Source organism: Notamacropus eugenii, chromosome 6, assembly GCF_028372415.1.
Source record: "Notamacropus eugenii isolate mMacEug1 chromosome 6, mMacEug1.pri_v2, whole genome shotgun sequence".
In the NCBI taxonomy this organism is placed as follows: domain Eukaryota; kingdom Metazoa; phylum Chordata; class Mammalia; order Diprotodontia; family Macropodidae; genus Notamacropus; species Notamacropus eugenii.
Window position 1 is genome coordinate 338328698 of NC_092877.1, and position 27072 is coordinate 338355769.

A 27072-nucleotide genomic window follows, 5' to 3' on the forward strand; every position below is an offset into this window, starting at 1 on the left:
AAAGTTGCACAAAGTCATTAGCCTCACTTTCCTCCAGTCATCCAAGTCTAGTAGCAAGGCAAAAGTCATTATAACTGGAGATGGCCCAAGAAGCAATGGATGACCTTGCCATCTTAGATGCCTGACCAATCTCTGAATGCTCTAAAAACAAATAATTTGGGGAAATGAGCTTGGGTCATGCCCTAGATCTCAAGAAAGGGGCCAAATCTAAAAAAAAATGTTAACTTTATACTGTCAAGTTGGTATTGCCCAACATTTTTTAAAGTTAAAATGTTCACATGCATTACTCTCAAACAACTTAATAATTTTCTTTATTTTTTTCTTTTTTCTTAGATTAAGTTTTTAACATGGAATTTTAATAAACTGTGGCCTATACCCAGCAAAGCTGCCTTGTCCTAAGACCTTCTTGAGTGGTGTGTCAGGAACCTTCCAGAGATAATGGTTCTTTATCCAAGATGGTGGAGTATCCCAAAGTGCTCATCACAGCTCTAAGGAGCTGTTTTTCCCTAGGAAAGAGAAAAGGCCCACAAATTACCCTGCTAACTCAGTCTTCCTTTTTTGATTCTCAGTCCTTCACCTTCAACCTATGACCAGCTGCATGATCACCAGATTCACCTTCCATTCTTCTTCTGAAACATATTTCTGCTAAAACCAAGATACTCTTCTTTGTCCATTCACATACCATGTCCCCATGAGTAATTCCTTTTGAATCTGTTCCCTTTCTTTTTCTTGACCCTTAGATGGTTGAGCTTCAAGTGACTAATGAAGGAATGGCCATTCTAATTAAGCCTTTGTTGTAGGGTCAGTGAATTCATCACAAACGGGGGGAGGTCCCAATGTGGAAACTTCATCCATCCATAGGGACTAGTGATTGCCTCTGTAACTTTATAAGTTAAAAGAGTTGCCAGGGGTATAGTCACTTACTCCTGCTCATGTGTATCTAAAGTAGGACTTGAATCCAGGTCTCCTTAACCCCATGGCTGGTCCTTTATCCACTATACCAGGCAACCTCTTATTAGTCATTAAAATGGCAGAATGACCATTTTGCTTGACCATCATGGTAGTTTTTTTTAAATAAAACTGACTACAAGCAGTGTTTTGATGATACCACATAAAGAAAACCATACCTCAGACCAGAACCCTCAAATTTTGGAAAATATTGTCATCTCATGTATTTCTCATCCTTGTGAATGGAAAAATGTTCCTAATGATACCAACTTAACCCAGATGTCGTGTAAGGAAGAAAAATGAAAGAGCATTTCTTATTCTCTACCTTGCATCTAGGGCTCATGCAAACTGAGTGAGGAGGTATTTCAAAACTGTTTTAAAATGTTCATACTCTGAATGACTGACAAAGGCTGTAATTGTTTAGAGAACACAAAAACTGCTTATTCTTTGAAAACAAAAAGTCATTTGGGAGGAATGAAGGTTTTTATCTTTTGTAATATATCAAATAGGTCTGACTCATTAGACTTTTTGATCATTCAGTGTTTAGTTTGTTAGAATTTTTTGTTATGGGGGGTGGAACCAAGATGGTGGAGTAGAAAGATGCACACACTCTAGCTCTTCCTCCACAGCCCATAAAATATCTGTAAAAAATTACTCTAAACAAATTCTAGAGCAGCAGAAGCCACAAAATGGCAGAATGAAAGAGATTTCCAGCCCAAGGTAGCTTGGAAAACTGACAGGAAAGGTCTATCGCATGGGGCACAGAGTGGAGCACAGTCCACAGAGCCCAGCCCAGCCCTGGCCATTCAGCACTGGCAGGAACACGACCTTTACAGGCCTTGGGAGTGGAATCCTCAGCAGCAGCAGTAGTTCTCAGATCCCTCAACCCACAAACACCAAAGAAAGCTTCAAAGGTCAGTGAGAAAGCTTTTTCATCTGGACAAGAAGGGAACACAGTCTGGTCCTGCAGGGCAGCAGCAGCATCCATTTTTGGAGCCCTCTGCCTAAAGCCCCTAAGGGAATTGAGCAGCTGATCTGAATCCCAGCCCTGAACCAGGCCCTGGGGTGAGGAGGATCACTGACATGGTGGAACTGGATCCCTAGGAGGGAAATATAGTCTTACACAACAGGACTACTATGGAAGTCTTTCTCAAAACTACACATATATATATATATACCCTATATTGAATTGCTTGCTTTTTCAGTGGGGATGGGTGTGGAGGGAGGAAGGGAGAGAAGTTGGAACTCAAAGTTTTAGGAACAAATGTTGAGAATTGTTTTTACATATAACTGGGAAATAATAAATACAGGTAATGGGGTATAGAAATCAATCGTGCCCTACAAGAAAAGAGAGAAGATGGGGATAAGGGAAGGGAGGGGTGTGATAGAAGGGAGGGCATACTGAGGGAAGGGGTAATCAGAATGCAAGGCATTATGGGGTGGGGGGAGGGGAGAGATGGGGAGAAAATTTGGAACTCTAAATTATGTGGAAATGATTGTGGCAGGTAGGTGGCTGGATAGAGCATTGACCCTAAAGTCAGGAGGACCTGAGTTCAAATCTAGCCTCAGACATTGTGACCCTGGGCAAGTCACTTAACCTCTATTGCTTCACACAAAACAAACAAACAATAATAAATGTTTACTGACTTGATTTTGCTAATAAGTTGATAAAAATAAGTGATGAAACTATTTGCATTCAATTGTCTCTATCACACTCAAAGAATCCTAGGAAGACAGGATTATAGGCTCATAGATTTAGATCCTGAAGAGACCTCAGAAGTCAAATCCTAACATCTCCTTTTGCAGAAGAGGAAACTGAGTCCTGGAGAGCTTAAATGACTTGCCTAGGTTCACATAGTTCACAAGAGTCTGAAGCAAGATTTGAACTCAGGTCTTCCTGATACCATGTCCAAAAGTTCTGTCTATTACATGATCTCACTAAATCTCCTATGAGTTAATTCCTTCACAATGATATCTAGTTCTCTCACATTAAATGCTGTCATACATATTGGTTTTGAATTGATGTGCTCTGTGAGGTAAGAATTATTTTTTTAAAAACCCTTGTAAATGGCTGTGAATTCAATTATCTCTAGATTTGTGCAGGAAACTAATGATATGGTATGCTTAGGGTCTAACAGTGATGTGCTATGTATGCCCTGTGTGAACATTCACCTGTTCCTTTTCTGTATTTCCACAGGGAATTGGATGGAAGGTGAAACACTTTGGTCTACCTGGTTCACCACAGGTGATCTTAATGATGTGCAAAGGGCAAAAGCAGTGCTTCTGGAATCCAGCCAATGACCTCTTGCCATAGCCATGATGAGCTGTGGCCAGGCAGGCAGCCTGGTCTCTTTGGTCCTTGTGGATGGAGGCAAAGCCTGTGTCAGTGTCTTGATCAAACAGCCCTCTCCTCCTGAGATGACCCAACTGGTATAATATGGAAATAACAAACAATTAACCTACCCCACAAATCACAGGGCATCGGCACTTGGCACAGATGATGGTAAAGAAACTTTTGACCACCTGAATGGTGCAGAGTAACATCTGAATGCTGCTTATTATGAGTTGGATGGAGAAGAGACTTAGGTTCCAGGGCACAATATTAATAGGTTCGATGCAGATACTCCACAAGTGTTTGTCTTTGAGATAGTTCCTGTGTAACAGAAGAGATGCTCGTTCATTCAACAAACATGTAGTGTTTAGCACAGGCAACAATCCCCTGATTTAGTTCTATGCACATCTCAAAACCATCTTACCAGCTGTTTCTTGATCAGCGTGTGTAGGGGTGCTAAAAGGATCAAATGAGATCAATGGCGTAAAGCACGTTGCCAACTTTAAAACGTTATATGTTATATGAATTTCTATTATTAGTAATAGCTGTCAGCAGGCCTCCGGTCTGCTGATGACTTCATTTCCTAAGCTAGGGGTGGGGAACCTGTGGCTTGGGGGCCACATTCTAGGTCCTTGGGTGAAGCCTTTGACTGAGTCCAAGTTTTACAGAACAAATCTTTTTATATTAAGGGAATTTGTTCTGTAAAGTTTGGATTCAGTCAAAGGACCACATGTGAGGGCCACATGTGGCCTTAAGGCCACAGTTCCTCACTCCTGCAAGCCTTCTACTATGCTCCTGCTGAGTCTAAGCAATGTTTATAGAGCAGTATAGGGGTCTATTGTTAAATGTTTAACAGCTGACTTTTCAGGGAAAAAAAAGTGCATTCATTGTTGTGTCCTACCTAAGTGAATCTGAATCATTAAAGCTTAACTCTAGGCAATGACCAAAACTACATTTCAAGCATGATTTGTAGTGATCTGAGGTGTAAGTATTTGCTGCTGATGTTCAGTTGTTTTCAGTCATGTCCATCTCTTTGTGACTCCATTTGGGGTTTTCTTGGCAAAGATACTGGAGTGGTTTGCCTTTTCCTTTTCCAGATCATTTTCCAGATAAGGAAACTGAGGCCAACAGACTTGCCCAGCTAGTCAGTGTCTGAGGCTGGATTTGAACTCAGGAAGATGAGTCTTCCTCACTCTAGGCCTAGTACACCATTTACGATGCCACTTACCTGTCCTCACAGTTCAACGTTGAAAATTCAACAATCAATACAAGCCAGTTAGAAACCGCTCTGTGTGGCTCTGATTTTACTGGTTTAGGGACTTTCCTGGGAGAAACTCAATCCACCAATGTATATGATCAAGTACTTTATAAATAGTTGTGTCAGATACTTGACTTGGGCAAAGATTAAGTAATTTGTCAAGAGTTGCTAAACTCCTGTGTACAGTAGCAGCTAAATGGTGCATTTGATAAGAGTGTTGGGCTCAGGAAGACCTGAATTCAAATCTTGCCTCATCCACTTCCTACTTGTATGACCCTGAGCAAGTCATTTAACTGTTTGCCTCAGTTTCCTCTTCTGTAAAATGAGCTGGAGAAGGAAATGGCAAACCACGGGGTCACGAAGAGTCGGACACAATTGAAATGACCAAACAATAAAAGTCATTTTTATCCAGCCTCTTGAGTGCCTGACCCCTGGGTATAAAATCATTGCTCTTCCGAGGGGCTCTGGATAAGCAGCTTATACATTTAGCAGAATGAAAGTTCCATGAAAGCTGGTCTTTATGTCTTCAGTACTTTGGCAAGCACCTTGTATATAGCTGATGCTTTCAAAATGCTATCTGAATTAAATAATTTAAAGTGTAACGAGAATTATCACAACACAAAGCACCAAACCACCACTAAGTCCCTAATCTCCACTAGACCTACAGAGCGTACTCCTTCCTTTTTCATCATTCTCGGACCTCTCGATCGATCCGGCTATGGAATAAAGACAGCCTTTCTCCCTGTTCAACTCAAGCAAACAGATCTATCAGACGTCCCTGTTTGAGAGAAGGCTCTTTGGCTCTTGGGAACCATCAGTGCTAAGAATGGTCAGTCAGTCATTGACTTCTCATTTGGGGAGTGCTGGGCACCTCCTTGTCTGATTTTAGGACATGCTGACTCCTTTCTAGAAGTAGATCATAGATATAGAGTGAGAATGGTCCTTAGGCCACCCAGTCCAATCCCCCATTTTTTACCAAAGAAGAAACTAAGGCCTGAAGGGGTACAGTGCTTTGCCCAAGGTGATCAGGGGCAGAGCCTGTATATGAACCCATGCTAGGGATGTATCTATTTAGCAAATAAAAACAAAAATAACTTTTTGTATCGAAATTTAAGAGCATTTTGATTCATAGGAGCTAAAGTTCGGAAGGACCAGAGATCATCCAATCCAATCCCATCATTTTAAAGAAGGGGAAATTGAGGCCCAGTGAACGAAGTGACTTAGGATCACAAACAAAGCAGCATCTAGAATATAACCATAGAATCACAGATCTAAGGTCTCACAGGACCCTAAAGATCATCATGTCCAACCCCCACATTCTGCATTAAAGAAAACTGAGAAACAGATATTTTCCTATGGCCATATGGCTAATATCAGGAGAATTTGAATTCGGTTCTTCCTGATTTCAAGTACAATACCCTCTCCACTGCACCAGAGATGTCAAATTCATGGAATTTTTGTTGTTAGTCATGTCCGACCCTTTGTGACCCTCTTTGGGGTTCTCCAGCTCATTTTACGGATGAAGAAACTGAGGCAAACAGGGTGAAATGACTTGCCCAGAGTCACAAAGCTAGCAAGTGTCTGAAACCACATTTGAACTCAGATCTTTCTGATTCCAGGCCCCATGGTCCATCTACTTCACCACCTAGCTGCCCCCAAAGCCTGGATGGGTCCAGTGGTACCTGAATTAGATTAAAATGTAAGTGGGAGATGTTTAACAAAATAAACAAATACAGTAAAACAAGCAATGTTAATTTGTGTTTTCCTAAGTCAATATGTGGCCCACAAGGATCTATTTCTGTTTGAGTTTGGTGCTATTTTCCCAAGGTCACCCAATTAGTAACAGAGCCAAGAATTCAAACCCCAAACCTCCAGCTAAAGATCCAGGGCTCACTGCACGATATCATACTAATTCTGACTCTACAGGGTACTAGGGTGCTCCAAAATCAAGGTTGGGAGTTTTGACTAGGAAGATTCCCCTCTGTATTTCACTCTTTATTTCTAAATCGCATTAATTATTAGCCTGAGTCACTTAAAGAAAGGTCTCTCCTTTTTACTTGCTTCTACATGCTGCTGACTTAATAATGAACTCTGGACATCCCACCAAGTACGACAGTGGAACAGGATTCCAATCGGGCCATACTTTTCCCAGATCAATTTTTTTCTTCTGCACCTCTTTCTTTTAATGGACAACAGTTTAGCACAGGAAGCTAGTGTGTACAGTGCATAGAAGCTGGGTCTAGAGACAGAAAGACCTGAATTCAAATCTAGCCTTACACGTTTACTAGCAGTGTGACCCTAGGTAAGTCACTTAACCTCTATTTGCCTTAATCTACTGGAGAAGGAAATGGCTAACCACTCTAGTATCTTTGCCAAGAAAATCCCAAATGGGATCACTGAATGACTGAAAAACAACAGTCCATTTCCGCTAAAACATCATAGAATAAAGAAATCATTGAATGTTAGAGCAGAAGGGACCTCAGGTATCATCCAACTACTCCAGTGATCCAGTAATTTTCCCAAGATGCTACAGAAGGTAGTGGCGAAGGGGGAGTTTCTCCATTACTCACATGCAGCAGTTCCTTTGATCATAATTTAATAACTGACAGTGATCAAATTTATAGTGCTGAGCTTCTGGAGACTTTTTTTGGCAGACTAGGCACCGAAAATATGGCACTGGGAAATTTGAGGATGGTGATTATTTTTTGTTTTGTAAATTGAGCCCCCTTTCTTTTCCTTGCAAGAGCATGACTTGAGAGAGAATTGAGCCAACACTGACACCTTGTGATCAACCTGATAAAGCTGGCGAGGAAAGCGTGCATTTACAAGATAGCTTTGGGAAAACAAGGAAAGTCTTCAGTCAAGTGTCTAACTTTCATTTTTTTACTCATGAATATTTCGTTGATCTGTGATTTTATCCCTGTGGGAACTCCCTCCAGGGTTGCAAATTGACATCCATTTGTAATTTATAGTCTTAGAGAATTCCTGAGACTCATTGCTTAGGGACTCATTGCTAACTAGCCTCAGAGGTGGAATTTGAACCCGGATTTTCCCTGTATGAGTCTATTGTGCTACCTCTGATTATTTATGAGAAACAGAATTTGAGAGGCAGAAGCTACTGAAGGGTCCATCTAATCCAATATATAGTCAGAAGGAATCCCACTATAACACACTTACCAAATGATCATCCAATCCCTGTTTTAAAGACTGATAAGGGAAAGCCCATTGCAGAGCTAGGAAATCTCTAATCATGGAAGTTCTTCCTAACATTAAGCCTAAATTGACCCTTTTGTAACCTCCACTTATTGTTCCTGCTTCTTCCCTCTGGAGCCAAAAAGAGCAAATGTGACCCTTCTTGCAGAGTGTATTAGGAATCCTTTCCAATTTAGTGTTATCCGTATGTCATTTATTACAGTTATCTAAGTGTTAAACAGCACAAAACTCTGGACACATTGACTTCAAAACAAGAGTCCCACCATCCAACCTCCTCTCAGTCCATATAATTGTATTATCATCTAGTCGCCAGGTGAGGGATACTCCATCTCTGGCCAGGCAGTTGTCAACCCTATAATTTAAGCCGTTGTTCTGAAATCCATATCCCAAACTCAGACCCTACTACCTCAGCTAGCTGTTCATTTCCCAAATCCATTTTTCTCTTCTGTATCCCTTGCTTTCAGTAGAAAACCACAAGAAAATACAGCCTATACTCTAAGATCAGTTTCCTATTCTCAAACTTTATAACTTTTGGTAATATTTTTAGTTTCCTCCTATTGCCCCCGGGAAGAGTTGTCAATAGAGGTCATGCAACTTTGAGGATGCCTTTTGTTCAATTTTGGGATATGTTGACCCCCTCTAGACACATCATAGATTTCCTCAGTGCCATCTGCACTTTTTACTGAGGTACAAACTGAGACCCAGGGAAGCATAGTAGCTTGCCAGGATAATTGTCCTCCATTTTGATAAGTCTTGGTGGGCCACGTTTTGGAAACATATCCTAAGAAGACAACAGAACTCTCTGTTGTTGTCATCAGGCCAATAAATAGCTGCCTCTGTGCACCCTAAGAGAAATCTCCAAACATTGCTCCTCTTCTCTTCTTCCTTTGCCCCTTACTGGATAATCGGTCACCCAGAAGCCTCTATCCCATGAAAGGGGCTGATAGAGGCTTGTATCACCAAGACATTATTCACACCCACCACAGAATTCTTCTTGGCCTTGTAGCTTCTGTATCCTCAAATCATCCAGTTACCCACCCTTCAAACAGAACCTCCAGCCTAGTTTGGGGGAGCTCTACTGTAGCTGTTCTTTCTCTTCCCTTTCTCTTCTAGGCAACACCTGTTCACTTTCCCATCTCCTGACACAAGGTGACATCTCCCCTCTACCTCAAATCCCCTATTTTCCCCATTAAAACCTCACTTTCATTTCTTTTGGTAACACTTCATTATCTCTAGCAGCCTAGAGTGTTTTTCCAGCCCTTTCTCTTTCTCTTCCAGGAGGGAATCCAATGTGGCAGGAAAACAGACACCAAACACTGAAAACTACTGCACCATTTCCCATCCTTACCATACTGGTTGAGATTTTTAGCCTTTTTCTGTTAAACTACTTGGGGGTCTTTACACATCAATCCTAAGTACCTGCTTAAGAATTCAAAGCTATTTATGACCTCTTACTAACATGACAAGGGAGAGAGGAAGTAAGCTTCTCCTAGGTTGACTAGTGCTTTAAAATAGTAGTTGAGTTGAGACTCACAACAGCCATTGTTGTTTGTGGCCTTCATTTTCTAAAAAGACCATGACATCAGGAAATGATGACATAACTGGAACTTAACTTTGATTTGGGTGAGGGAGGGCTAAGGTCACCAGCTTCACGTTCTCCTCCAGACCCATCTGGATCCAGTGCCATTCATCAAGATGACTGAAGATGACCCAGGATGCAAACACAGCTAGTAAGGGTCTGAAAAAGCCAGGTTTGAACCCATGTCTATCCCTATTTCAGGCCCCTTGGCTGCCTCTAGGCAGGACCTCACTCAACTGTCTCATCAACTCCAGGGTCACACTGGAAACCTGCTTCTAACACCTTCCCTTCAGCCCTATACCAGCCCTGCCCTCCAGACCCCTCAATCCATTGACTTGACCCTCCAATTGTTCCACTTCTAGACTGTCTTCCACAATCCTCCTTGACCTCCCATAATCTCTTTATATCCTTAAATTCTTCAGAGTCTTGTTCCTACTTCCTCAACCAAGTTAGGAGTAGAATTTGGACAAGAGAATCTGGAGAATGTTTTTTTTCAAATTTTCCTCAATTTGTCCCATTTCTCTCCTCAAATTCAGTCTTTGCCCTTCCTCACTAGTCTATGCTGTCAACATGAAATCACACCTGAACAACATCCCTCCATATCCCCTGAACAGTTTTGTTCTTCTGAATTCAGATGAAATCATTCTCTCCAATACTGATTCTTCTCCAACACTTTTCTCCCTTGGGAACCAGAATTTGATCTACTGAATTAAGCATACTAGTTAGTAGTGGCAAAGGACCTCACCAGAACTCCACCAGGAAGGTTCAGTGACCAAGGAAGAGAGAAGAGCTCCCAATCCCCATGGCACAGTGACCTACTTCCCCAAGGCTCGTTGGCAAGATAGGGCTTTCCTAAAGTCAGATTACTTGGAATACAGACTCAACTAGAGGTAAAACTCCATCGATGGCTAACACGGTCATTAAATGGATAGTTATCGAGTATTCAAATGAAAGTCAAAAAGAATTTTAATGAGTGAAAATAAAAGGGCCCAAAAGCATTGAGAGGCCAATAGGTGTGAGGTCCACAGAGCAGGCATCTGCTGAGAAGCCTTCCTTTGGCTGGCTAAATCTTGGGTTATTATTTTATCACCTCTGAGATGACTTGACAAGCTGGAGAATCTAAGCAGGGGAGTGTATTTGATACAGTGGAAAAGGACTCAGGATTCAAATTCTTCCTTCACATTATTATTATCTTACATCACTCAGTCTCCTTATCTGTAAAATGAGAGGATTCGACTAGATGGCTTCTGGTGTCCCTTCTAATTCTAGATCCTGATAATCATGGGAGGAGGAAAGTCAATGATAGAAGATAGATAGATAGGTAGGTAGGTAGATAGATAGATAGATAGATAGATAGATAGATAGATAGATAGATAGATAGATAGATAGATAGATGATAGATAGATAAATGGATAAGTGGATGGATAGAGAGATGGATAGGATAGTGAGATTAGATAGGTAGATAGATTAGATAGATAGATAGATTAAATAGATTAGATAGATGGGCAGACAGGTAAAGAAATAGAGTATATGCAAACAACCTTGTAAGGTCCATAATGGATAAAGTTATGGTCCAGGAGTCAGGAAAACCTGAGATCAAATCTAGCCACAGACACTATCTGTGTGAATCACATAACTTCTGTCTTCCTCAGTTTTCTCATTTATAAAATGGGGGTAAAAATAGCATCTGCCTCTTAGGATTGTTGTGAGGATAAAATTGGATGAACTTTGCAGTCTTTAAGGCACTGTGTAAATGGTAGCTTTTATCATCATCCTCACTATTACTCCCATTTTCTAGATGAGAAAACTGAGGGTAAGAGAGTTGCAGAGATATTTATCCATGGTAAAGTTGAGTTGAGACCAGGATTCTTGGTCATCTTCATGCTCTCTCCACTGTCCAGCAGAGATCATGCTTTTTAATTAAGTTCCATGCGTGCTCTGCCCATTTCCTCTGTTATGTTTACATGAAGGAACAAAGATAATTAGGACAAAGTATTGGAGCTCCATGGGTAGTGAACAAAGGGCTCCTGACCTTTCTCTCCCCCTGCCCAGCTACTCATTCCCAATCTTTTTTTTCCTTCAGCCTTGGCTCTAAAAGTAAGGTGCCAGTTGGGACATTCTGTGAGACCTCACACAATTTCCTATTTCAAGGAGCATATGCCAAACTGCTGCAGAAAAACTAGTTAAGCATTCTGTTTGATTCCCATTTCTTCACTTTGAGCGGGAACATGTAGTTTAGCAACTAATTCTACCTTCCAAATAGCTGCCATTGAAGAAGGTAAAGCTGAAACACAATTAATGGCACCATTTCTTAGAATCCTTCCCTGCCCCTTTAGTCTTAGAATGGGTTGAACAGGAATTTCTACATCTGGACCATCTGTCACATAAAAATAGAGGGTAGAGTAGGAAAAGGCTCCTTTACCTCATGTTAAATTAAAATAGCATATGAAAGGGGGCATTTATAAATTTGTTGTTGAGTTGTGTCCGACTATTCATGGCCCCATTTGGGGTTTTCTTGGCAAAGATACTGGAGTGGTTTGCATTTCCTTCTCCACCTCATTTTACAGATGAGGAAACTGAGGCAAACAGGATTAAGTAACCTTCCCAAGGTCACACAGGTTATAAGTGTCTGAGACTAGATTTGAACTCAGGAAGATAAATCTTCCTGACTTCAGGCTCAACACTATGCACTATGGCGCCACCTAGCACCCGTGACTTCACAAAGGTAACCAAGAACTGGGACATTAGCCGCTGACCAGTTCCCTGGAGGATATTCCAACTCCAGGTCCTTTACCAAGTCAAGAAGTATGTGCTTGTTTTTTTCCCTCTGACCTCATATGGTTTGCTCATTAAGAAAGAAGTAAAGGAGGAGGACTGGGAAACACCTAGCTGCCCCATCATAAATTTTCAGCATCATATTCATGAATCTTTCACTATCATAAGATTCACCATTATTGGCACTTTGGGTGTATTAATGAGACATGTCTAAGACAGGTAAGAAGAAAATTTTCCTTTCTCTCTGAAAGATGTGACATGATCTGAACCTCTCTCATATTAAGATCAGATGGCTCGTGTTGATGCCAAGGAGAGATGAACTTTAGCTCTTATAACATTTCAGCCTGGGGACAATAGAATGACCCCTAAATTTCACGTGCTTCCCTCCTCTTCAGGTTCAGGGAGTTTATTTTAGACAAAAGGTTATGAATTCTGTCTCAATTGCTCCAAACGTCCAGCCAGGAAAATGCTTAACATTTAGGCGGAGTTTGGGGTCTCCACTTTACATTTAGATCTATCTCTAGTTAATCTCTGGTCTCTTTTTAGATGAAGCAAACATCTTATTGGAGACATTTAGAAAAGGAAATTGCAGATGATATTGCAGCACCTGTGAATAGATGGGCCAAGGGAGAGGATGTTTAAGAAAGAACGATCCTTTTCTTGCATGCACCATACACATATCTCCTTTCTATGTCATAGCTCGATTTTACCTTTGCTCCTCAGGAGTATGCTGGAATGACCCCTTTGCCGGGGCCTCTTGAATGAATCTCTTGTCAACCTGACTGATAATTCACAGGTGACGAGGCATGACCAAACGTCCCTGGGCTATCCAAACACAGTACTTGGACATCATCATTCCAGTTCTGAGAACTTTTCATATTTAGTCTAAAGTCTGATTGAAATGAACTGATCACATAGCATTACTTAAAGTGAAGCAGGGATAAACAAATCATTCTTTCACTCTTACAGGTATAACAAATTCATTCATATTTTCCTTTCCCCGAGCCTCAAGCTGAGCCCTTCTTTACCTTTCTTCTTATACCTTCTCCCAAAAGATATTAGGTCTGCTATCTTGTGAAATTCTACTTCCATGTAAGTTCTCACAAAAAGCTCTGTTCTGCAAGATGACCCTTAACCTGTCATCTAGCATCAAATATTCTCTCTCTCTCTTCCTTTCTCTCTCTCCCTTTTCTCTCCTCTCCTTTCCTCTCCTCTTTTTCTCTCTTTCTCTTTCTCCTCTTACTCTCCTTGTCTCTGTCTCAATCTGTTTCTCCTCTCTCTCTCTCTCTCTCTCTCTCTGTCTCTCTCTCTCTCTCTCTTCTCCCCCCAATTTTCTCTCCACTTCCTCTTTCAGTTTGGTGTAACAGCATAAGTACAGGAGCACTCCCTTGAGTCAGGCCACCCATTGTTCCAAGCCCAGCTTTGTCTCTTGCTATGTAATCCAGGACAAATTTCCTAAGCTTCACCTTCCAATGAGCTCATGGGACCAGGCAATGGCCAGAGGGCCCTGCAACTCCTGGATTCCATGTCTGCCATCTCTCTTGGCTCGGAGCTGTTTAAGGTTACTCTGGGCGCCCCACGTCATAAGATCCACACCGATTTATTCACAAGGAAAGACCTCTTTTGCTATAAGATCAAATATTCCAAAGAACAAATAGAACATAGACATTAATAGGGAAGTAGATTTTGTCACTCAGAGAGTATCATTGATAATGATTCTGATGGGAAAGTCTGCATGTCCATAATGTTTGATCTTACCCATTATGAAAGGGATATTTCCATGTATTGTTTCCCACAAAACATTTGGGCCCCCTATTAATAGCAACCACGGAGATGACCAATGCATATAAAGCTCCCACAATGCCAGTCCCAGCAAATAGCATGGCATTAAACATCTGAAAAAGAGAAAGAAAAAGCTATTTTTCCCTCCATTGAAATAACATAACTTCACAAAGATCAAAAACAGTCAAGGCAACCTTTCAGATGCTGGAGTGATGGCTCTTCTTCCAGGCCTTCATTGCAACAAGCAGAGGAGGGCAAGAATGCGAATGCAGGGATAGTGCGGGGACCACAGTGGGTAGAAAGCAGGGGTGGAAAATAACAGCACCCTAATGGCTGGGAGGATCCAAGGAGATCATTTCTGTAGAAAGTGCCTAGCACAATTCCGAACACATTGTAGCCACTAGATAAATGCTAATTTTGTCAAATAGGATTATCCCCAATTTATAGATTATGAAATTGTCACTCAGAGGTTGGCACTTCCCAGGAAGTTATTGGATCACTTTCTAGGCACTCTCCCAGGCCTCCTAAAGGCCTGGCTTGTCCCCACCCGGGCCTCCTCCTTCCCACTTTCCAGCTCTCATCTCTATGCCAACTATTCTTGAGTTTAATTGTACTATCTTATCCTCTCTCCAGAACTCCAGTTTCACATCTCCAATAACCTATTGGATTTTGAAGGAGCTATATTTCTCATAGACATCTTAATTTTAGCATGTCTGAAACCGAACTCACCTTTTCCTCACAAATTTCCCTATTACTGTCAAGTAAAACCCCTATCCTCTCAGTTAGCCATCCTTGACTCCTCCCTCTCCCTCACCCTCCATATCCAATTAAGTTGTCACATCTTCCTAATGGCTTTCATATATCTCCTTGGACACTGTCACCACCTTGATGTAGTCCGTGATCACTTTGCCACTGGACTATTGTAATAGCCTACAGGTGGGTCTTCTCAATTCATCTTTCCTCACCCTGGTCCATCTTTTACACTGCTGTTAAATTGACCTTTCTAAAGTACAAGTCTAACCATATCACCTCATCCTATCATTTAATCAACTCCAACAGCTCCCTATTGCCTCCAGAATCAAATATAAAATCCCTTTTGGTTTTTTAAAACCCTTCATCACCTGACCCCTTCTCATCTTTCTAATCATTTTTTTTTGTGGCAATTGAGGTTAAGTGATTGTCCAGGGTCACACAGCTAGTAAGTGTCCAAGGTCAGATTTGAACTTGGGTCTTCCTGACTCTATGACTATCACTCTATCCACTGTGCTACCTAGCTGGCCCTTTCCAATCTCCTTAGGCCTTTCTCCCCTCCACCTACCCTATGGTCCAGTGTCTCTGGCCTCCTTGCCATTCCTTGTACAAGACACTCTATTCCCCCAATCTGGGCATTTTCATTGACTTCCCCCAATGCCAAGCAGTCTCTTCCTCCTCATCTCTACCTCCTGACTTTCCTCAAATTCTAGCTCAGATCTTATCTTCTGCAAAATGCCTTTCTGAATCTCCCTTAATTCTAGTACCTTCTCTCTGGTCTTCTTCAATTTATCCTGTTTATCATATATCATGTAATACACACAAATGTATATGTGTGCACTTATAGACATATGCACATCTACTGTACAATTATCCATCATGACTACAACAGTATACAAGGAACAGCTATGAAAACGAAACAATCAAAATTGAATTTGATTTGTTTGTTTGGTTTGGTTGTTTTTTTCAAATGGGGGGTATCTTTTTTTTTTCAATTTCTTTTTTTTTGTTAGTAAGGGAAGAAAAGGGAGAAATACATTGGAAAATGTAGGTGATATAATAAGTAAATAAATGAACAAATAAATGGTAGATAGATAGATGGATTTTTAGAAAGAAATATACATGTACATTGCGAGCTGAATACTTGCCACGTATATTAGTTTAAATTATGGGTTTCAAAGCAAAATCTCTAAGAAGGAAAAGTGATTTCATCCTGTTACCCCTGGAAACATCTTCACTCTACAACCTGGTGACAACAGAGGAAGTTTCCTTTTTTATGAGTATTCCCAGATGGTCATTGGTGTTTTCCCTTTTGCCCAGACTTTCTTGTTATCACCAGGGCCACTCCGGAGGAGAAGCTGTGTGGGATGTATCATGTATAGGGAGTGGGGGTGGGGGAACCTGAGCCAATCAATTTGTGGGTCGCTTATCTTAAAACTTTTTAGATGGGCAGAGGCACTGAACTTAGGATCAGAAGAACTGAGGTTTGGTCCTGAGTCTGACATTTTTCAGCTATATAACCATTCAGCTATATAACCTTGGGGCAAGTCAGCTAACCATGTGTAGAATGAAGGGGGCATATTTGAGAATTCTATGCACATCAAAGGCAATGGGAATAGAGGGAAATGGGAAAGACTGGAAGGAAGTTGAGGCTTGGGTCTGATGACAAGAATATTATGACTGATTGCATGGTGACCGAAAGGTACAATGGAAAGAAATGAATATCGTGATGACTTAAGACCAGGAAGATCTGGTATCAGATCCTCATTGATACTTGCTGGGTATGTTCTCATGGCCAAGTCTCTAATTTGTAAAAATAATAATAAAAATAATTGTAAAATAATAATACCTCATTCTCAGGACTGTTGAGAGGCTCATGATATAATATATGTAAAGTCCCTTGAAAACTCTGAAGTACCAAGTGTCAGTTATTAATTATTATTAATTACTATTAATTAGTAGTAATAATTAATTGCTATTAATACAACTCATTCTAATAATTAGCATTAACTAGTTAATATGAATTATTATTAAGGGGTTGTTTTATTATTGCTAGCTGTGAAACTGCCCCCCTATTCTCCACTGCTTCCACAAGCCACCTCCATTTCCAACAGAGTGGAAGCTTCCCAAAGGATGAGGTCAGGGCAATCACTCTGACCTGGACATTCTGAAGGCCCTTTTTGTCCCTCCTTCACTCACTCTGAGGTTCTTCCCACAGTCCTCCGGGTCATAGTTTGCACAGCAATCACTCTTCTTCAGATTCAACAATGAGACAGAAGGAAAAATCATCTGCCAACAACAGGAAGATAACCACGGTGAGTGTGGACCTTGGGAAGGGAGCTTGGGGGTCCCCTATGCCATTCATATTCAAGAGTCCTGGCCCATGATGAATTATAAGGGCTGAGAGGAATTACGAGATTTCAAAGAATGTGGAGGTGACTTGCAAAACAATGGTGCTCATAATTGATTCATGCTGCAGGTACAGCTAAAAAAGAATATGGTTCTTTTCAAAGTCATGGTACAACTACGGATATGGAAATTGAGGTTAACCATCTATATTTGTTCCTAAGTAATACACACAAGGTAAGAGCAAGTGATTGTTCTGGGAGTTTGGAAGCAATTGCAGGCAAGACTTCAGACCATTGCCTTCCACTCAGGCCATCTCCCCCTTTTCTTCCCCACTAGAAACTTGAATTTCATTCTGGGAACCATTTGATTGGTGAGTGATCTTGCCTGGAACCAGTAGGCTTCCACCTCACTTCGTGGTCACCAGCTCCAGGTTACCAGTTTCCCACCTCCCCTTTCCAGCTCCCCTTTATGTCTGGTCTTCTCCCTTTAGGATGTAAACTCCTCAGAGGCAGAGACTGGCTGGTATTTGTATACCCAGTGATTAGCACATTGCAAGGCATGTAATAGGTGCTTAATAAATGTGTTACTCATCAATCCAACCTTCATCAATCTGTCCAATTATCTATCAGAAATAATATAGTTTTTTTTCCAAAGATATTATCTTATGGCAAAATAATAATCAAGCCTGTTATCAAGCTCATGGAGGCAGATGTGATTAAAGGAAGAAAAGGAGGAGGAGAGAAGTCAACCATACTAATTCTTTCACAGAATGCATAGTTACACCAAAGTCACTGACCTGGGAGGATTTCTGTTAACAACTAAACATATCCCCAAATCAATTCTCAGCCTTAAAGTGCCAGAATACTAGTAAGACCAAAGAGGGTATAAACCAGTCCAATATGTCCTGAAAAGGAGAAATGAACTGGGGGAGAAGGAATTGAGCTGGGTTTTTAGAAGCTTGTTACTCACCAAGACCCCGCATCCTAATATTCCTCCAAAATACCAGACCTCTTCGGAGAGGTTTAGATTGTTGTCTATTTTGTAAGATCCAGGAAAGAAGAGTAGAATATTTGCCAGAGTGCCTAACACAGCCAGAGGGATGAGGGTACACCCCAGGCACTTGGCACAGTTCACAGAACACATCCTCCTGAGGAAAAGATAGCAAAGGAAATGAATGTGAAAGAATGAGCAGTTGCCCTCCACCCACTCCTGCCATTGTCTCTTCAGAGGTCCTAAGCCAGAACTTCCAGATGTTCTTCTCCGATGCCATTCTGGAGGGACATTTCAGTCTCTCAGATTCAGGCAGAGCACCCCAATCGACTTACCTGCTCTCCTGATAGTGGTAGGCTTTTTTTATGTCCCTCCATAAAATGTGATCACGTGTAAGCAATCATTTCACCAAGGAGACTGATAAAATCTGTTAATATTCCACCAGCAAAAAGGCAGGCATACACATATGCTGTTGGTGGAGCTGTGAACTGGCCAGATCATTCTAGAAATGGACTTGGAATTATGCTAAAAATGACTAAAATATTCCTAACCCTGAACTGGAGGTCCCACTGCTAGGCATATATCCCAAAGGCAAAAAAGAAGGGTCCTACGTACACCAAAATACTTATGACAGTAGTGTTTAAGACAGGAGAGAACTAGAAACAATGGAGGTGCCCATTAACTGAGGGATGCCTAAACATATTGTAGCACATAAATGGAATGGGATATTATTGTGACAAATAACAACAATGAGTACGAAGAATTCAGCAAAGCAAGTATTCTATAACTGGGAAAAGAAGACATTCAGTAAAAACGTCATGGAAAGAGTCGAACGCTATGTAATTATATTCTTGAAGCTTGACCCTAAAGAAGAGACAAGAGGATCCCTTATTTACCAAAATCAGGACTGTAGATATGGAATACTGCACAGACAGCTGGGCTTCCCTGTGGTCTCTTTTTCTTCTGTTTCTTTTTTCTTTTGTGTGGGAAGGGATGGCCCTTTGAGGAAAGGAGAGGGAAAGGTACAAGTAGAAATGAAAGTCTGGAAGAACAAAATATAATTTTTTTTAAAGATTAAAGGAAAAGGGAAGGATGTACTTATAATAATTTATAGCTACATGACATGTTTCTTCCTAAAAGAATATGAAAGGTTTTTGTAAAGGCACAAAATATAATATAATATAACATGATATAACATATGCTATGGTATGATCTGTTATATATGATATGATATGATATAATATGACATGACATATATGATATAATTAATATATTATCATAAATATACTATACTATAATGTAATGTAATATAATATAGAAGTTCAGTTGAAGGAGAGAATAAATGCAGGGGTGGGGAACCTGAGGCCTCAAGGCCACATGTGGCCCTCTAGGTTCTCAAGTGCAGCCCTTTGACTGAATCCAAACTTCATAGAACAAATTCCCTTAATAAAAAGATTTAGTCTGTAAAACTTGGACTCAGTCAAAAGGCCACACCTGAGGACTTAGAAGACCACATGTGGCTTCAAGGCCACAGGTTCCCCACCTTTAGTGTCATAGCTTCTAGGCCACTGAAAGGATGTCTGTACAAACATTTTGTGCCCTCTAAATTTCAGTGACCTGTGACAAAGTCTCTACCAACTCACCATAGTTGTAAGGCATCCCAGCACCAGCACAAAAATGGTATCCAAAAGGGTAGAGCTATGCAAGAAAGTTACTTGTCAGTAGGAAGAAAGGTGGAAGGTGAGAGGGATATAGCCATATTCTCATGTGGCAACCACCAGGGCATCTTCTGTCTTTTTCGAAGACCAGTCATGGTAATATGATCCTCATGGAGCCTCCATCCCTAAGTTTCATGGTATAGTTTATTGAGCATTAGCCCAGAGAAAAGATTTTAATAAAGAAACCAAGGGGTCATAGAAAACCAGTGTTCTTACCTGATTATCCTCAAATACTCTTTGAGTTGGGGTTACTTAAAGCACATAGACATAAGATTTGCCCAGGGTCTCATAGCAAAGAACTGTCAGGAGTAGAATTGGAATTCACATATTTCAGACTCTGAGTCTACTCCGGTATTCACTATGCGACACCATGTCAACTTGACAAAGGTTTGAAGATATCTTTGTACACCAAATAGAATGGTCATGATTTTCAGAATTTTAGAAAGCCTTTGAAAATCATATCAGAAGGAGAAAACCACTCAAAAAAAGTAGGATGGTAAAAGCTAATATAGATTTTCAAAACAGTAGACTGGATATAAAATTGATATAAAATTCAAGATACAGCCAGAATGGGATTGTATGAGCTATAGCTAGGATGGTTATTAAAAGCCTGCTTAACCTTGCTGTCAGTAAATATTAAGATGCATAGTAATGGTTGAAAACATGTAACTATGTAGAGCCATCTAAATTATATATTATTTTGGTTAAACTAATACAAAAATTAAAACAAAATGTTGATTTTCAAATTTTTCTTTTCATGACTTGCGTGATGTTTCATATTAAGGGATGTTTATCAATTTTTTTCTCCCATCCATAAAATATTGTTCTTTCCATGCCTTAGCCTAAGGTTCCAGGGAAAGACCGTGGTACCATGGTGATAGTCAGGAGGGTTTAGTGGCCTGCAAGCTACATATGAATCAATAATGTGAGAAGGCAGATAAGAAAGCTAATCTGATAAGGCTTCATTAAGAGTAGGATAGTTTCCAGGAAGTAGGTGACAGCCCCATTTTTATGGTCAGCTCTGGTTGCCATGTTTAAGATAGGATGTTGAGAAGCTAGAAAATGTTCAGATGAAGACAACCCAGATGGTTGTGTGAGGAAATTGGGGCTGTTTAGCCTGGAGGGGATGGGGGCAGGAAGGAGGCAGGTGATCACAAAGGGGAGGTAGCTTTCTGCCTTCGGCTATGAAGAGTCATAAATTAGAGTTGTTCTTTTGGCTCCAAAAAGCAGTCAGGAGGGACAATGCATCAAAATTGCCAAGGGGCAAACTGGGCTTGATATAAGGAAGAAAACCTTCCTAATAGCTAAAGCACTCCCTTCCTTCATACTGGCAGAACCAGAGTAGGAGTCAATAAACGTTTATTAAGCACCTGCCACGTGCCAGGCTCTGTGTTAAGGGCTAGAGACACAAAGAAAGGCATCAGACAGCCCCTATCCTCAAGGAGCTCACAGTCTAATGTGGAAAGACAACACCTTAAAAGAAGGTGAAAAGGGAAATGATGAAGTCCTGTCATAGAGAGGGAAATGACCTGAGTTGGTGTGAGTTACAGAGTTGATTTCATCTTGCTGGATAATAAGTTCTAGAGATCGGAAGATCCAAGATAGCTCCAGTCAGGTGGGAAATGATGATGTGAATTCCCTGGGCACCCTCCTTAAATGGCGAGGGATTTGGGAGGAATTCCCAGATGTCCACCCCACAACTTCTCCAACGAGAGGGAGGAAAAGGCTCTAGGGATTTCATCTTGAACACTGATGAGTTTCTTGAGATCATAAAATCCAGCAGAACAGCTGGGTGAGAAATGATATAAGAATTCCCTGGATACACTCCTAAAATGGCAGAGGATCTAGAAGGAATATGGAAGCAGTCCCTTAATTAATACTATATTGGTCTAGAGAGAGAATTTGGAAAGACAATATAATCACATTTTCTACTCTGTATTATTTCCCACTTTTAGTGGAAAATGCATTTCTAAATGAGTACTTTTGTGATAAATCAGTGCATGTTTGAGAAAAGAAAAGGTCTGCTTCAGATGTGTATCAATAATACTTCAGAGAATTCTTCTGGGATTCTGATATGGTAGAAAGCAAAATGTGACTTCTGCTCAGAGAGAGTTGAGCTTTGAAACTAGCTGCCATGGTAGGCACAGGACACAAGTCAGAGACAGTCGAACTCACTCCATGCCTGCCTTGGTGAATCTTGGAGGTCTGTGAGCATTCAGATAGCAGCATGCTCCCATGTCTTTGACTAGTCTCTGCCAAATATGATGATGGAAGAGTCCCAGAGCTCAGGGGCTCATGGTTCCTACACTGAGTCATGAGCTCCTAAGAGGCCTAAAATGGTCAAATAAAAAACAAAAGTGCTCTTAAATTTGTGCCTGGCCTAGATTGTTTTTTAAAAGTCTCCTGAGATAATGCCTAGACTCTACATCAGGGATTGAGAACATGCAGTCTCAAGGCCACATGTGGCCCTCTAGGTCTTCAAGTACAGCCCTTTGACCGAATCCAATGCCCTTAATAAAAGGATTTGTTCTGTGAAATTGGAATTCAGTCAAAGTCTGCCGAGACAAGTCTTTTTTAGTCAGAGGTTAGTCTAAATGGATGCCAAGGTCCCTTAGTGCTCTTGCTTCAGGGTTCTTTCCCCACCAAACCCCTAAAATTACTTTGTTCCCAATATTTTGTATTTATATGTTGCTTCTCCCTACTACAAAGTAAACTCTAAGAAAACTCACTGCTTCCTGTTTGTCTTTATATCTCCAGTACCAAAAGCAGGGTTTGACACATACATAGCAGGCACTTGGATTCCAGCTTTGAAATTCCATCATTCCACAGCCATAAAGATGGCAGCCATGAGCCACAGAAACCAAAAAAACCAAGGAAATTTGCGGTGGTGGGACAGCACTAAACATGAGTATCTGAAGTATTATTCATCCTGACTTGGTAATGAAAGAATAGGGCCAAAATATCGGCTCTGGTATTGTAAGGAAAAGAGACCAACAGCTTGGAAAGGATGAGTCTCTGATGAGTTTGGTGTAATGAGCAAACCCTGCATCTCCATAATGTACAGTAACATAAGGAAGAGTGACCTGGTAACATATGTTCTCAAAAATCTGAAATAAAATGAAAACCAGAATTCTACAAACAATTATTATGCTCCTGAATTCCAGGCATGAAATTGAAGAAAATGTTTGTCTACAGGATTTTCTTTCTTTCTTTTCTTCTAAAAGGTGTCATATATAATCCTCTCATCACTAAAGCTTTCCAGTTAAAGGTACAACACCAAAGACTGAAAAAAAGCAAAGACCACCAAGTGAAATTTAATTATATTTATTTTTCTTGTACAGGATCAGAGAAGAAAACCAGTACCAAACTCTGGGTACAACAGTTTGATCTGATTGGTTTGACTGCATACATTTTGTATGCATGGCCATCTAAATTCAAAATAAACACTCACACATATGTCATATAACAAAAAAATGTAGAAGTAAATTAAAAAAATTAAGGCACTAGAACATACATGGATGTAGTGTATTAGGAAACAGTCTTTGTCGATCACCCATTTTTTCCATTTAAAATTAATGTACGATGTCTTACAAACAGCATTGTGTCATTAAGTCAAGCTTCTTCTGACAACTACATTCTAAGAGTACTATCAGAATAAAAGCCACAATAGACAATTTCCCTCCTGTTTGTTCCATGCCACCAACACGGATGTAGAACTGTCTTACCCAGCAAGGGTCAACTGTGTGCCTGTGGGTACTTCGGCATATTCACTCTGTATACTTCCTGTACATCATGAAAATTGTAAAAAAAAAAAAAAAAAAGTTGCATTTCACATCATTAAATAATGCAGTGAGACACTACCTGAAAATCACTGCATCCATGGAATTACAAACATGAAGGTTTTGTCCAAAAATTCATTTCAAATATCTTTTAAGTCAGAAAAGGCATGGGAAGGAATACACTTCAAAATGTATCTTTCCCATGCTAAAATTAATTGGTTGCAATGAGGAATTTTCTTTTATCTCATCATTATCATTTCAAACTAAAAAGAACTGGCATTCTGTCAGTTGCTTTAAAATCTAACAAAAACTTGTAAGATAGCACCTTCTGTTTAATTTGGTGGGAGGTCTATGATGATAGTTATCTGAAACTGTATATATAAGAGCTGCTACTGCTTCAAGTTTTCTAACTATTTTTTTCTTTCTCCCTTTTCTTTCTTCCTTTCTTTTTTCTCCCCTTTTTTTTGAAACAATGTTTTATTTTTACATGCCATTAAAAAAACACTCTACTTGGCTGTATTCAAGTGATAACACAATATTGATCAATGCTTTGCTTTATTCTGGGGGAAAATATAATTTCCTTAATAATAAATGTTCAACTAGTTTCTCTAAGGAAAGAAAAATTCACCTAATATTTAATAATTCCAGCTATAGCATACTAGAAAATTCATTTCTGAAAATAGACTGTAAATCCCCAATGTGCTAATCATGTATTTTTTTTAAAAAAGCAATGAGGGATAGCTATTTCAGATTTAATTTGATAACCTGAAAACAAGTCTTAAAGAGAAAAAAAAACTTTAAAAAAATCCAGTAACACTGCTTAGCCTTGTTAGGTCCCTTGTTTGTTCAAAAAGATTGTTCCCCTCTTTTTCAATTACTTCTAGCAAAAGAGGGGAAAGAATCAGTGCTCCCTTCAATTTGGCAGAGAAAGAAACATTTCCATCCAGTTGCTCTGTTCCCCCTACCTCTCCCTATGCTTGGGTGTGGGAAGGAAAAAGTGGGACAGAGAGTGAAGAAAATAATTAAGAAAAGGAAGGGGGTGTTGGGAAAGGGAAGAGAGAGATTAGAAAGGGGAGAGGGATGGAACTCATCAGACAAACATAAGGGGGAGGGAGGGAGCAAAAAAAAAAAAACCTCAACTCTACTATTTATTTAGAAAAAAGTTTGTTTTGGAAGTAACAGTAGTTTCCTCCTCATCCTTCTCATTCCCTCTTTTGTCTTTCTCTCCAATGTAAAGTGCACCAAAGTAGTTTGGTTTTTTTTTTTAAATAGAATGGAAAAATCTTTTGGTATAAAAAAGTCATCATAGAAAAATTCACTTCTGTTTGGGCACCTGTCACATGAAGCTCTTTTCACTCTGGGGCACGATTACATCCCTATCCCTATCCATTTTTCCTGACTTTCAACCTTTCCATATTTTTTCCACACCATTGCTACGTGAACTCTGACCTTTTCACCTGCCTTCTTCCCAACAAGATAAAAGATAGTCTGTACTTCTTGTGTGTTCTAATACATAAGAAAGAATCTGAATGAACAGACTATCAGCAACAAGGACAACAAGAAATAAAACACTTAAATGAGTGATCAGCCTCCTTTCTTTGCTAGGACCTGAAAAGTCCTAGCTCAGAGACTGGAATTAATGATAATGCCTTTAAAAAGTAATGCATTTTGTTAAAGTTTTTTTAAAACAGATTAAATTCATAGATTATAAATAATGACAGCTGAAAAAATATTAAAACATTTGAGGACGTCATTGGCATATTGGGGGCACTGAATGCTAGCTATATTTTATGCACTCTCAGTCCTAAACATATCAAAAAGAAATTTCTCTTGATTACATGAGAGGTATTGAGTATATGTGATATGCCTTTTATACCAATGGTAGCAAGCAAAACGGTTTGGATAATAAAATTAGCAGACATGGAATAGTTTGACTGAATTCAGAAACATTTGCCTCCACCATGTACCCTCCCCATAAAGCCAGCATTTGTTTACAGGTCATTCAGTGATCGGTTGTTTCCCGATTACAGTTTCATCGATACTGTCTGTTTCAATTAGCTATCGTCTTGGAGACAAGACCAACAAGGCTTATTAAAAAAAAAAAGAGGCAACTGGGTATTCTATCGTCAAGTTGTAAATTGTGCCACACTTTCCTATCCTGATATATTTTAGGATTAATCTCCCAAAATCAAAAAAGCAGTTGCCACAGATGTATCAAAAAAAAATTCTGTTGCTAATTATATAATCAGTTACAAAATGACAGCGAGTGCTTAATAAAAATAAACATCAAAATCTGAGTTGCATTTTATCATAATTGTATGTTGTGCAATTCCACTGGTTTGTTTTCCTGGTGGTGGTGATGGTTAGTACCGATGTGGTCTCTTTCATGGCTTCTTTAGAATATAACAGTTACTAGACAATCTGCTACTTTTGAAATTGGAATTGTTCATTAACTGGAAGCAATACAGTAATATATTGGAGGATAAGCTATAACAGTACTGTCTGCGCCTCTGCAAATATAGGAGAATAACAGTTATTATTATCATAGCTAGCATGGATTCAAAGCTACTCTGCCTTCCATACAGTACTATTTGACTAACAATACAATGATTTCTTGAAAGCTCAAGTTAAATAGAGTTTTATTTTTGATTTTTGTAAAGCATTTGGTACTATTGTCATAATATAGCTACTGACCTGCACTTTGGGGCTAAATTGGTGCAGGGATCCTGGCTGAAGCTGTCACATCAAATTCAGCTTTTTTTCTTGTTCATCAGCTTTTAGTTTAAACTAACACCCACAAGCTTCTTCACGGGCCAATGAAACCAGAGAAAAGGCACAAGTCTGCAATCTCTCCCTGAAATCTGGGCTACAGGCACGCCTCAGCCAGTATGCCATAGCAAACAGATACAGTTAAAAAGTAAAGAGAAAACAGACATTTATATATTTAGACTTAAGTTCTTGTCAATCAAATCCAGACAACAATTTCAATTGACCACATGGATGGAAAAGAGTCATTGGAAATCTTTAGTACTTTCTGGGCTCCATGTCTTTTCCAAAGAGGAGAAGGAAATGGAAGATGTGGGGGGGTGGGCTGGGCCAAAGCCAAGAGCTCAGTTTACAGCCAGGTCAGGAAGGGCTCACTTTTGGTAAGGACAGACTCCACGTCGTTGAAGATCGGAATCAGGTCGTCAGACTCCAAAGTCCCAAGATCAACATTTGTTCCAGGAAGACAGTCAAGGAAGTCGGGGAAACGGGTCTGCTGGGCAGTTAGAGTCATCGGTGTCTGTCCCACATTTTCCCCTATGAGAGAAAGCAATTGTCAACAACAGCAAAAGTTCTTGAAGAACAAAGTTTAATAAAAACCCAAGTCCAATTTTCACTAGAACTGCATGGATACCTGAAGACTTGGAGTCAGTAAGACCTGGGTTCTAATCTCACCTCTGATACTTCCTACGTGCAGCCTTGGGCAAGTCACTTCTTGTCTGTAAGCAACAATTTTCTTATTTTGAAATGGACATCATAACTTGGAGTAATTACCTCCTGTGTCGTTTGGGAGGCTCAGAAAGGAAGATAAATATATAAATGTCAGGTGTTACTAT

At 40.1% G+C, this 27072-nt stretch overlaps 2 protein-coding genes and 1 long non-coding RNA gene across 3 annotated transcripts in view; 1 reads left to right on the forward strand and 2 right to left on the reverse strand.

The window, feature by feature from the left end:
• Positions 1–283: 283 nt before the first annotated feature.
• Positions 284–19090, reverse strand: LOC140510019 (transmembrane 4 L6 family member 4-like). Its single transcript, XM_072618280.1, has 5 exons — positions 17956–19090; positions 16837–16926; positions 13864–14000; positions 3412–3601; positions 284–506 (listed from the first exon to the last, which is right to left on the reverse strand). Exons 1-5 carry the CDS (start codon positions 18127–18129, stop codon positions 489–491), a joined length of 609 nt encoding a protein of 202 aa, XP_072474381.1. The 5' UTR covers positions 18130–19090; the 3' UTR covers positions 284–488.
• Positions 12090–23426, forward strand: LOC140510021 (uncharacterized). Its single transcript, XR_011969052.1, has 3 exons — positions 12090–12324; positions 16856–16952; positions 22452–23426. It is a non-coding gene; the product is annotated as an uncharacterized lncRNA (long non-coding RNA).
• WWTR1 (WW domain containing transcription regulator 1) overlaps positions 23003–27072 on the reverse strand; it is a 176578-nt gene continuing 172508 nt past the window's right edge. Inside the window, exon 6 of the mRNA XM_072618279.1 lies at positions 23003–26773. Within this exon, the coding sequence (XP_072474380.1) occupies positions 26589–26773 (185 nt within the window). The 3' untranslated portion in view covers positions 23003–26588. The remainder of the gene's footprint in view (positions 26774–27072) is intronic.

Bases quoted from the DNA above. Each gene is read 5' to 3' on its own strand.
- LOC140510019 (XM_072618280.1), bottom strand. From the start codon at position 18,129: ATGTGTTCTGTGAACTGTGCCAAGTGCCTGGGGTGTACCCTCATCCCT. The intron at 16,927-17,955 runs GTGAGTAACAAG...TGTTGTTGGCAG, and splicing joins TATTAGGATGCGGGGTCTTG to ATGATTTTTCCTTCTGTCTC. The intron at 3,602-13,863 runs GTAAGATCAAAC...TCTGTTACACAG, and splicing joins AAATATCCCTTTCATAATGG to GAACTATCTCAAAGACAAAC.